At 43.7% G+C, this 12,788-nt stretch overlaps 1 protein-coding gene across 1 annotated transcript in view; it reads left to right on the top strand.

The window, feature by feature from the left end:
• DNAH6 (dynein axonemal heavy chain 6) overlaps positions 1 to 12,788 on the top strand; it is a 493,878-nt gene that overhangs the window by 381,469 nt on the left and 99,621 nt on the right. The window contains exon 69 of the mRNA XM_073637077.1: positions 4,810 to 4,929. Within this exon, the coding sequence (XP_073493178.1) occupies positions 4,810 to 4,929 (120 nt within the window). The remainder of the gene's footprint in view (positions 1 to 4,809; positions 4,930 to 12,788) is intronic.

Here is a 12,788-nt window from a genome sequence, read left to right as displayed (position 1 = left end):
GGTTGCAAGTTTTCACAGGGCCTCCCAACTGCCCCACCCACAAAAAAAAGCTGCATTAGGTCCCTAGACCTCAGATGTGGGATTCCTCTTCTACCAATGCTGAGGTGTCCTCTCTGATTGCAGTTAAAGCACCTTCAGGAATCAGGGACAGGCTTGCTGCAGGCAACTGTGACAGACCCCATGGCTGAGCCTTTGGCAGGACGAGTGGTTAGCCTTTGCAGAGGCCTTTCCAGTGAACCCTTTAACTCTCCTGAGGCCACAGCTCTTGATTGGCCGCATAGGTATTGACGATCTATACGGCCATAGCTGCCTCCTTTAGCTGCTGGTCCATCATGAACTGTTGCACCTCCACAGGGCAAAGATGCAGAAATTGGTCCTTCACCATCAGGTCCTTCAATTCCTCGAAGGTGGCAATCAATAGTCCCTGAACCTACTGCTCAAGTTGGTTCTAAACCCGTCCACCACAACATTGTAGCTATCATTAGGTCCACGTTGGAGGGTCAAGAATCTTTTGCAGTACTCTTCCGGAGTCAGCTGATATTTCCTTATCAGGGACCGTTTGATGGCCTTATAGTTCCCATCTTGGTCTGGGACTTGGAGGGAGAGCGGCAAACACCTCCAGAGCTTTGCCTCTAAGCCCTGGAGTTAAGCATCGAGCCCACTGGTCATTGGCCAACTGGCAATGTCTGCAGGCATTTTCAAATCCTCTAAAAAATGTGTCCAAGTCCCTATCCTTTTTCATGACAGGAAAATGCTCGGGACAGGGTTTAAAGGAGTTGACAGTACTGGACATACTGCTCCCTGGGATAGATTGCTGCATCTGGAGTTGGGCTAATGCCTGCTGTTGCTCTCTCTCAGCTTGTCATTCCACAACCTCTTACTCGGCTTGGGTCTGTCACTCTGCAGCCTCTATCTCGGCTTGTCGCTCAGCCTGATGCTCTGCAGACTCTCGCACAACATGATGTTCTGCTTGAGTTTGCTTTTGGAATTGCTCAATGAGCTTTAGTCATCCCTCACGATCCTCTGCACTGAGTTGCAGTAGGGCCATCTCCAGGTGGGAGTCCATGCTACCCTGGAACCCCTGCAGCAGCACCGTCCAGGCCTTGGATCACCACCCCTTTATCAAGGCACGGGTAAGGGACTTGCTCCACATACCATTGCAACAGTTGAGTGATCATATGCTACCTGTTTTTGCCAGTGGTGTCAATCTGTTTTGTCCTACAGATGGTAGCGAGAACCTCCTTGTTCTGCTGTTTGTACCAGGTCTCCACAACTGCAGACATGATTGCAAAACAAAATATAGGACAGAAAACAATAGAGGACGGAGGGGTGTAACTGCTACATGTACAGTAATGTCCAATTCTCAAAACTCTGCACTGAATCCTCGCAGGGACTAAGCCAGTTTTTAGTGACAGAAATGATTGCTCAAGCCAGATCACAAATTCTCTATATCCCACCGTTTGCCGCCAAGTTGTTAAGGAACATCCGAGGAATCATGCAGATATCCCACTGCTGCCACCACCAACCGTTTATACAGATCGATTGGACATCCCTTTCTGGTAACGTACGACCTCACAAGGCTTCAGGGATGCGGTTTATAGCGAAAGAGGGACTAAGCTATTAAATTTTATATATTTAATCTGAAAAGTAGGTAGTGTTTCTAAAAATATACAACAGATATTACAAAAAGAGACAAAGCAATATAGTAAGTACAATCACATAAAATAAAAGGCGATAACAAAAGAAAAAGTACTAGACCTGATGTCACGGAAATAGCACAGATGTTATCGGAGGGAAGCACTCCAGTTGAAATATGGAACAATGCTATAGCAAGCTGTGTCTCCCAGAACTGAACAATGATTATAATTCAGAATCTGCTTTTATTAAATAAGTCACTCCCACATACCTCCCCTTCGTGAGCTCAGATAGGGGCTGGTAAATGCAATGCAGCTAGGTCCCAAAAAATTATGGGATCCCCGATCTTCAGGATATCTGGCCCCCTGGAGGTCCCATATGGGTGATATTAATGCTATATTCCCCATCATGATTTTATCTTTCGATATATATGTCATGGGAAACAGGGCATATATATCGTTATCCATCTGGCCGATATTAATTTAGGGCTGATGCGCAGAATGCACAGCCTTGTAAGTAAATACCTTTCAATTGCCACTTTGTCATGACACTGAAAATATGTCTCCTATACCTATAGGACCTACGCCTGTCACAAAAAAAACAATAATCATATCTGGAATCTGGCTTCAAAGAGTCTGCTTGTAGTTCTTTTGAAGGCAGAAAGAGTTATCTCCAGGGACAATAAATTTGTCACCTCCTAGCCTCTTGTATACACGGAGTTCAGACTTTGCCTGCTCTCCATCAGATAACCAACTTCTATTACCTGTTCACAGCGGGGGGTCATAGCTGAACAGGGGTTGGAATGAATTGTTAGCTCTTTTTCCTTTCAAGTTATGATGAAGCCATGCTTCAGTGCTCAATGTGAGGGTGTCATTTCTCCTCTGAAGAGACAGTATAAATATTGGTCCCATTTTACCATCACATCTATGACAAAAAAGTTTCTTATTTTCATGTCTGCTATTGATTTATGAAATAAAAATTAAAATGACAGGTATTCTTTAACATTTATGGCATATACACAGGATATGTCATACAAGAATTTGTGGGTCCCACTTCCACATGGGGAACAGAGATTCTGTCATCTCCTCTCCCCAGTTTACACTGGATGCTCTTCCTGTAGAACTGAATGGTCATCCTTTGCATTAAAAAAAAAATAATTTATTTCAGTTCTTCAATACAAAAAGTGAAACTCATATATTATATAGAGTCATTATAAACACAGTCATCTATTTCAAGTGTTTATTTCTGTTAATGTTGATGATTATGGATTACAGCCAATGAAAACTCAAAAGTCATTACCTCAGTAAATTAGAATAATTAACGAAAAACACCTGCGAAGGCTTCCTAAGCGTTTAAAAATGTCCCTTAGTCTGTTTCAGTAGGCTCCACAATGATAGGGAAGACTGCTGACTTGACAGATGTCCAGAAGGCAGTCATTGACACACTCCACAACGAGGGTAAGCCACAAAAGGTCATTTCTAAAGAAGCTGGCTGTTCACAGAGTGCTGTATCCAAGCATATTAATGAAAAGTTTTTAGTGGAAGGAAAAAGTGTGGTAGGAAAAGGTGCACAAGCAACCGGGATAACCACAGCCTTGAAAGGATTGTTAAGAAAAAGCCATTCAAAAATTTTTTGGAGATTCAGAAGAGGTGGACTGCTGCTGGAGTCATTGCTTCAAGAGCCACCACACACAGATGTATCCAGGACATGGGCTACAAGTGTCGCATTCCTTGTGTAAAGCCACTCATGACCAATAGACAACGCCAGAAGCGTCTTACTTGGGCCAAGGAGAAAAAGACCTGGACTGTTGCTCAGTGGTCCAAGGTGTTGTTTTCAGATGAAAGTAAATTTTGTATTTCATTTGGAAATCAAGGTTGCAGAGTCTGGAGGAAGAGTGGAGAGGCACACCATCCAAGCTGCTTGAGGTCTAGTGTGAAGTTTCCACAATCAGTGATGGTTTGGGGAGCCATGTCATCTGCGGGTGTAGGTCCACTGTATTTTATCAAGACCGAAGTCAACGCAGCCGTCTACCAGGAAATTTTAGAGCACTTCAGGCTTCCCTCAGCCGACAAGGTTTTTGGAGATGGAAATATCATTGTCCAGCAGGACTTGGCACCTGTCCACACTGCCAAAAGTACCAATACCTGATTTAAAAACAACAGTATCAATGTGCTTGATTGGCCAGCAAACTCGCCTGACCTTATCCCTATAGAGAATCTATGGGGTATTGTCAAGAGGAAGATGAGAGACACCTGACCCAACAATTCAGACAGGCTGAAGGCTGCTATCAAAGCAACCTGGGCTTCCATTACACCTCAGCAGTGCCACAGGCTCATCGTCTCTATGCCACGCCACATTGATGCAGTAATTGATGCAAAAGGAGCCCCGACCAAGTATTGAGTGCATTTACTGAACATACATTTCAGTAGGCCAACATTTCTGATTTTAAAAACATTTTTCAAGCTGTTATAAAGTATTCTAATTTACTGAGATAATGACTTTTGTGTTTTCATTGGCTGTAAGCCATAATCATCAACATTAACAGAAATAAACACTTGAAATAGATCACTCTGTAATGACTCTATCTAATATGAGTTTCACTTTTTGTATTGAAGAACTGAAATAAATTAAATTTTTGATGATCTGCTAATTTTGTGAGAAGCACCTGTACATAGTCAATTCTGCATTCCCCTGTATTGGGAAAGTGGTTAACATGAATTTATGAATGTTGATCAGGGCCCTGTTCTTCCAGTAGATGAAGATCCCACTGGTAAATTTGCCATAAATATTGAAAATGGGAATACATGCAGGACATTGTGAATTGTCTTGATTAAAATATAAAAAAATAGCATTATATATCTTCAGATTCTATTGTTTAATTGTTTAGGATTTATGAGTCTTTTTTTGGATTCACTGACCCAAAACGGCCTTCAGTTATATAAAAGGTTATTTTAGAAATATGTTATTTTGTTTTGTTAGTGGAATATAGAATGAAAGTTGAAATGTATGCATGCTGTTTACTTGCCACTCTCTGCCAGTATGTGTTACCACGCAGGTCCTTTGGGCATAAATATGAATAGTGCATCGGTCAAGCTGTAATAAATTACTATTGAAAGACTAAACAAAGAAATCCACACATAGAATTTAACTGAAGCATGATGCTATCTTTTCTAGGAGAAATAACATATGGGGGAAGAGTAACTGATGCATGGGACCAAAGATGTTTGAGAACAATTCTAAGAAGGTTCTTTTCTCCTGAGACGCTTGAAGACAATTATGTTTATTCTAGCTCTGGTAAGGAAAATACGTATATCTATTTCTCATACATATACTGTATAGCCAACAATGCTTTGTGTTTTTTGAAAAATTTGATAGTGGTAAAGTGACAAACAAATTTTCTAGCTCATCTTTCAATGGAGAGTTCCCAGAGGCATTATAAATACAGTACAGACCAAAAGTTTGGACACACCTTCTCATTTAAAGATTTTTCTGTATTTTCATGACTATGAAAATTGTACATTCACACTGAAGGCATCAAAACTATGAATTAACACATGTTATATACTTAACAAAAAAGTGTGAAACAGCTGAAAATATGTCTTATATTCTAGGTTCTTCAAAGTAGCCGCCTTTTGCTTTGATGACTGCTGTGCACACTCTTGGCATTCTTTTGATGAGCTTCAAGAGGTAGTTACCGGAAATGGTCTTCCAACAATCTTGAAGGAATTCCCAGAGATGCTTAGCACTTGTTGACCCTTTTGCCTTCACTCTGCGGTCCAGCTCACCCCAAACCATCTCGATTGGGTTCAGGTCTGGTGACTGTGGAGGCCAGGTCATCTGATGTAGCACCCCATCACTCTGCTTCTTGGTCAAATAGCCCTTACACAGCCTGGAGGTGTGTTTGGGGTCATTGTCCTGTTGAAAAATAAATGATGGTCCAACTAAATGCAAACCGGATGGAATAGCATGCCGCAGCAAGATGCTGTGGTAGCCATTAGAGATGAGCGTTGTTCTACTCGAACTGTTCGCCAATCTCAAATTCGAGCTGTTTTGGGCGGTGTTCGAGCCGTTTGGCGAACACAAACAATTTGAGAAAAATTCGGCTGTTCGAGGTTATGTTCGATAACTGTTCGTGCACCAAAATCATAACTGGATTTTTTCTCAGTAATGATGAAAATTAATGTTAATATGCAGTTTGAGTGTACAGCGGGGTGGGAGGAGGGGCAGGGGATGGATCTCTGCAGGAACAATGAAGATTTCCATTTTTTTTTTCTCTTTTCCGCATTTACAGTGGGGAGGTGCAATCTGTCAGCCTATCAGCAGCGCACACACGGAGCGAAGTGCTTTTTTTCACACAAGCAAGGGCATGTGTCATTGGCAGTGTATGTCACATGTCCTTGCCCTATAAGACCAAGCCATTTTCCCCGTCGCCACCATTTTCTCACTGCTGCAGCTGCGTTTTAGACGGCACCGCTGTTGCTGTGTGCGCTATACCTTGTTAATTTCAAGCCAATTTTCGCACAAATCTACAGATAGCTTGGGAGTAGGGAATAGTTGTGATTGCAGTCCTTTTAAGGACTAGGTTACAGCATTTCCTACGACTTTTATCAGGCAGGTCTGTGCTCTTAAATAGATAGATTGTGGGAGTAAAGACAAATTGTAATTGGAGTCCTTTTCAGGACTAGGTTACATCAGTTCCTATCAGTTTTTGCCAGGCAGGTCTGTGCCAGTGCTGTGCAAGTTTTTTTCACAGCATTTGGCTGAATCTAGCAAAGCTAATCCTTTTTGGCCTATTGCAGAGTGTGTTAGTCAGTAGAGTAGCCTATCTGTATTGCAAGATATACCACCTGTGTATAGAATACCAATTTTTTTACTGCACCTAGTGAAGTAAAATCTTTTTGGCATAGCATCATTCTATTAGTCAATCTATACTGACCTCCATCAGGTTGCAAATTGAATATAATTTTTTTCTGCATCTAGCTCTGAAAAAATATTGGGCTTCTAGCTGTGTGTGGGACTTGTTGTATTAGTCCATCTATACTGACCTCCATCAGGTTGCAAACTGAATATATTTTTTTCTGCATCTACCTCTGAAAAAATATTGGGCTTCTAGCTGTGTGTGGGACTTGTTCTATTAATCCATCTATACAGACCTCCATCAGGTTGCAAACTGAATATATTTTTTTCTGCATCTACCTCTGAAAAAATATGTGGCCTTCTAGCAGTGTGTGGGACTTTCTCTATTAGTCCATCTATACTGACCTCCATCAGGTTGCAAACTGAATATAATTTTTTTCTGCATCTAGCTCTGAAAAAATATTTGGCCTTCTAGCAGTGTGTGGGACTTTCTCTATTAGTCCATCTATACTGACCTCCATCAGGTTGCAAATTAAAAATAATTTTTATCTGCATCTACAGTACCTCTGAAAAAATATTTGGGCTTCTAGCTGTGTGTGGGACTTGTTCTATTACTCCATCTATACTGACCTCCATCAGGTTGCAAATTGAATATAATTTTTATCTGCATCTAGCTCTGAAAAAATATTTGGCCTTCTAGCAGTGTGTGGGACTTTCTCTATTAGTCCATCTATACTGACCTCCATCAGGTTGCAAATTGAATATAATTTTTATCTGCATCTAGCTCTGAAAAAATATTTGGCCTTCTAGCAGTGTGTGGGACTTTCTCTATTAGTCCATCTATACTGACCTCCATCAGGTTGCAAATTAAAAATAATTTTTATCTGCATCTACCTCTGAAAAAATATTTGGCCTTCTAGCAGTGTGTGGGACTTTCTCTATTAGTCCATCTATACTGACCTCCATCAGGTTGCAAATTAAAAATAATTTTTATCTGCATCTACCTCTGAAAAAATATTTGGGCTTCTAGCTGTGTGTGGGACTTGTTCTATTAATCCATCTATACAGACCTCCATCAGGTTGCAAACTGAATATAATTTTTTTCTGCATCTAGCTCTGAAAAAATATTTGGCCTTCTAGCAGTGTGTGGGACTTGTTCTATTAGTCCACCTATACTGACCTCCATCAGGTTGCAAATTCAAAATAATTTTTTGTCTGCATCTAGCTCTGAAAAAATATTTGGCCTTCTAGCAGTGTGTGGGACTTTCTCTATTAGTCCATCTATACTGACCTCCATCAGGTTGCAAACTGAATATATTTTTTTTCTGCATCTACCTCTGAAAAAATATTGGGCTTGTAGCTGTGTGTGGGACTTGTTCTATTAATCCATCTATACAGACCTCCATCAGGTTGCAAACTGAATAAAAAATTTTTCTGCATCTACCTCTGAAAAAATATTTGGGCTTCTAGCTGTGTGTGGGACTTGTTCTATTAGTCCATCTATACTGACCTCCATCAGGTTGCAAATTGAATATAATTTTTTTCTGCATCTAACCCAGCCAATAGTTTTGGCCTAATACCACAGTTTGGCCACTCAGCTCTGCTCGGTTCCCATCCATTGTTTTTTTGTGCAAACAACTCCAGAGTTGTGAATTAGTTAACCACCAAAATGAGTGGAAAAAGGCCTGCTGCTGGTGGAAAGGGGAATAGGCGTGTTGGGAAGGGGAAAAAAGGTTGTGTCCGTGGGGTAGGTGTTAAAGCAACAGTAACATCTGCAGAAGAAAGACCATCTTCCAGCCAAACTAAAATGTCTACTTCTTTTAGCGGACAATGTGATAAGATCCCTTTCTTACGGCCACGCCAATCGCTACAAATTCCAGATGAGGCACAAAAACAGCAGGTGCTTCAACGGATATCAAGTGCTCCTTTAAGTGGGCTCTCCTCCACATCAACTTCAACATCACAAATACTCCAGTCCTCAAAGGTGTCACCCCAATCGCACTTGCTTCCTCACAGCTCCCAAATCTCCAGCTGCCCATCTGAGTATGAGGTAGAACAGATGGTTGAGTCTGCAGAGCTGTTTACTCATACTATAGCCTGGGAATCAGAGGTCGACTCCAGCGCTTCTGTGAATCCAGACGAGGAAATGATCTGCACTGATGCCCAGAATCTTTATGAGTCGGATCCAGGACCAGACGCAGAAGGTTCTGACCATAATGTAGACTCTCATTCCCAAACTGTAACTCCTGTTGGTGGAGACAATGAGGAAGACGATGATAAGACTCAAATACCTGATTGGAGCGACAACTAGTTTTTTGTCAGGGCAGGAACAGGTTGGCTCTGAGGACGACGGGTGTGATAACGCACAGGGTGATGATGATGAGGTTGGAGATCCCACTTACTGTCAACCCACAGTCAGCCAAGAGATGAGGTCAGCAGAGGAGGTGGAGGAAGATGCTAGTGACGACGAGGTCAGGTTGCGCCTTCCTGGACAGAGACGTAGTACTGGAAGCACGTCAACAACTGCATCCTCAAACACAACTCTGCCTCTCACCACAAGTCGTGGTGGCTCTTCAGGTCGCATGGGTGCTAAGCCTTGCATAGCCTGGGCATTTTTTCAGATCGATAAAGATGACCCAACTCGTGTTATCTGTAACATTTGTCAGCAAAAGCTAAGTAGAGGCCAAAAAATACATAGTTTGAGTACTTCATGCATGAACCGGCACATGGACATGAAGCATAAGTTGCAGTGGGAAGCTCAGTGTGCTACAATGCGGCCTAGCCGGCCGGGCCAACCACCGTCTGCCATATCTTGTGCATCCGCGGCCTCTTCATCCTCTGTGACTGGGGGGACAGCAGTCACACCTGTTTTGGGGCGCAGACCTGCCACCTCTTTACCCGCAACAGCCAGCGTGATTGGCAGGTCATCATTTTCTTTGGAGGTGGTAACACCAGCTGGTGTTGAGCGCTGTCCGACATCGATAGCACCACCTTTGGATCAAGGCAACCTAACATGTCCGCCTGCATCTTCCTCACAGATCGGCAGTTTGCCGGGGACACCCTTATCAACCCCGTCTAAGCACAATAGCCAGCCCTCGGTCCCTCAGATGTGGACAAGTAAAAGACCATTTCCTCCTAGCCATGAGAAAGCTAAGAGGTTGAATTTCACCATCTGCAAGCTCTTGGCTACAGAAATGCTGCCTTTCCGCCTGGTGGACACAGAGGATTTTCGAGACCTTATGTCCGTCGCAGTGCCCCAGTACCAGATGCCCAGTCGGCACTACTTCTCAAAGAAAGGTGTGCCTGCGCTCCACCAGCATGTCGCACACAACATCACCGCTTCTTTGAGAAACTCTGTGTGTGACAGGGTGCATTTCACCACAGACACTTGGACGAGTAGGCATGGACAGGGGCGTTACATGTCGCTGACTGGGCACTGGGTAACTATGGTGACAGCAGGACAAGGGGCTGCTGTCCAAGTCTTGCCGTCCCCACGAGTTGTGCGTCAATCCTCTTTATGTCAAAGTTCCTCCACTGCTTCTGCCTCCTCAACCTCCTCTCAGTCTTCCACCTGCACCCAAAGCCTGTCTGGTCATGCCACAAGCTTTCTAACTGCGCAGAAGGGATCCTGCACACCTCCTTACTATGCTGGCTGTAGGGCTCAACGTCATCAGGCGGTTTTTACATTGAAATGTCTGGGAAATGTGAGTCACACAGCTGAGGAGTTGTGGTCAGCTCTGGAGAACCAATTTCATGAATGGTTGTCTCCACTGGACCTGAAACCAGGGAAGGCCGTGTGCGACAATGCTGCAAACCTGGGTGCGGCCCTTCGCCGGGGCAATGTCACACACGTGCCTTGTATGGCTCACGTGTTGAACCTGGTTGTCCAGCAATTTTTAGCCCACTATCCCAGACTAGATGGCCTTCTGCAGAGGGCACGGTCGCTGTGTGCTCACTTCCGCCGTTCGCATCCCGCAGCTCAGCGACTTACATCTCTACAGAAGTCGTTGGGCCTGCCACTTCACCGGCTAAAATGCGATGTGCCTACCCGGTGGAATTCAACTCTGCACATGTTGCAGCGACTGTGGCCGCACCGACAAGCCCTGGTGCAATACGTTCTGACGTATAGCCTGGGCCAACGAGATCCAGAGGTGGGGCAAATCACGCTGGAGGAGTGGTCTCAGATCAGGGACCTATGCACCCTTCTGCACAGTTTTGAAATGGCGACGAAGATGTTTAGTGCTGACGATGCCATTATCAGCATGACTATTCCGGTGATTTACATGCTGGAGCACATGTTAAACAGAATTTGGAGTCAGGTGGTGGCACAAGAGGAGGTGGAGGAAGTAGAGGAGGAGGAGTTGTATGCGGAAGGGCTAACATCTGCAAGGTCCAGACGGTCGGCAGCACCAAGGCGGCAGGCATGTGAGGGTGGGGGAGATGGTTTTACCAGGGCGCATGGTAGCAGCCAAACTAGTGAGGAAGGTGCAGTAGCCCAGGAAGAAGTGGAGGACGAACTGATGGAAGACTCATCAGATGAGGGAGACCTTGATCACATTTCTGTTGTGCGAGGTTGGGGGGAGTGGACAGAGGAAGGAAGCATGATTGTTACCTCGCCACCAACACAACAGGGACTTGGTGCTCCTGGATGCGCAACACACATGAGTGCCTTCTTGCTGCACTACCTGCAACATGACCCTCGAATTGTGAGAATTAGAAATAATCCTGAATACTGGGTTGCCACACTGTTAGATCCCCGGTACAAAAGTAAATTTGCAGAAATTATTCCTGCCATAGAAAGGGATGCACGCATGCAGGAGTATCAGCAGAGACTGTTGCAGAATCTTACATGTGCTTTTCCACAAAATACCAGTGGTGCACGTAGTGAATCTCACAGTTCCAACTTGCCAACCGTGGGACCGTCAAGTGTTCAGCACTCAAACCGTAACAGAACCACAGTATCTGCTGGTAACATCAATTTTGCGGAATCATTTCACCACTTTTTTAGCCCATCCTTTGCAAGGCCACAGGAGACAAGAAGTCTGACACATAGTCAACGCCTAGAGACGATGGTACAGGAGTATCTCCAAGTAAACATTGAAGCCATGACTGTGTCACTGGACCCTTGCTCTTTTTGGGCTTCCAATCTGGATAAATGGCCGGAGCTAGCCACTTACGCCTTGGAGATCTTGTCATGCCCCGCAGCCAGCGTTCTGTCTGAACGTGTGTTCAGCGCTGTTGGTGGTGTGCTGACAGATAAGCGCACGCAGCTCTCCACTGATAATGTAGACAGACTCACGTTCATAAAGATGAACAAATCATGGATCCGAAACGACTTTTCTACCCCTGTGTCATCCTGGGGAGAGTAAAAGCTTGATGATTGGTTAAAATCACCCTACCAACCGTTTTAAGCTTTCAAATTACTAATCATGTTTATCTGTATCTTGGTTGGAAAATAATTTGGGCTTTGTAGCAGTGTGCAGCACTGATTCTATAAGGCCATCTATAATAAGCTCCACCAGATTTAAAATTACTAATCATGTTTATCTGTATCTTGACTGGAAAATAATTTGGGCTTTGTAGCAGTGTGCAGCACTGATCCTATTAGGCCATCTATACTAAAGCTTCACCAGATTTAAAATTAATAATAATTTTTAGCTGCATCTAGCCCGGAAAATAATTTTGGGGCTCCGAGATGCGCAAGACACATAAGTGCCTTCTTGCTGCACTACCTGCAGCATGACCCTCATATTGTCAGAATTCGAAGTAATCATGACTACTGGGTTGCCACACTCTTAGATCCCCCAAACTTTTCGATCAACCTTTTCATTTTAATAAAGACCAAAAAAATGGTCATTTTTGAAATTATAAGCATTAGCAGGTTGTTAGAAACTGAAATCAAACAGTTTTCAACTCAAAACTTTATTCTAGGTGATGTTACATTTTCACATAGGACCCCTTGTTCGAAAGGAGCTTCTGAACTCTCTCGTCCATTGAATTTGTCAGGTTTTGGATGGTTTTTGCTTCAATTGTTTTGCATGAGGACAGAATACCCCCCCAGAGCTGTTGCTTAGATGTGAACTGCCTCCCGCCATCATAGACACTCCTTTTAATGATGCTCCAAAGGTTCTGAATGGGGTAGAGGTCAGGGGAGCATGGGGGTCACACCATAAGTTTGTCCCCTTTTATGCCCATATCAGCCAGAGATGCAGATGTTTTATGTGCAGCATGAGATGGTGCATTATCATGCAAAAAAATGATCTTGCTGTGAAATACACGGTTCTTCTTCTTGAACC

Source organism: Phyllobates terribilis, unplaced genomic scaffold (assembly GCF_046119375.1).
Source record: "Phyllobates terribilis strain yellow unplaced genomic scaffold, ASM4611937v1 Scaffold_1__5_contigs__length_1240528914, whole genome shotgun sequence".
In the NCBI taxonomy this organism is placed as follows: Eukaryota; Metazoa; Chordata; class Amphibia; order Anura; family Dendrobatidae; genus Phyllobates; species Phyllobates terribilis.
Note: the sequence above shows the minus strand (reverse complement) of the source record. Positions and strands in the feature narration are given on the sequence as shown.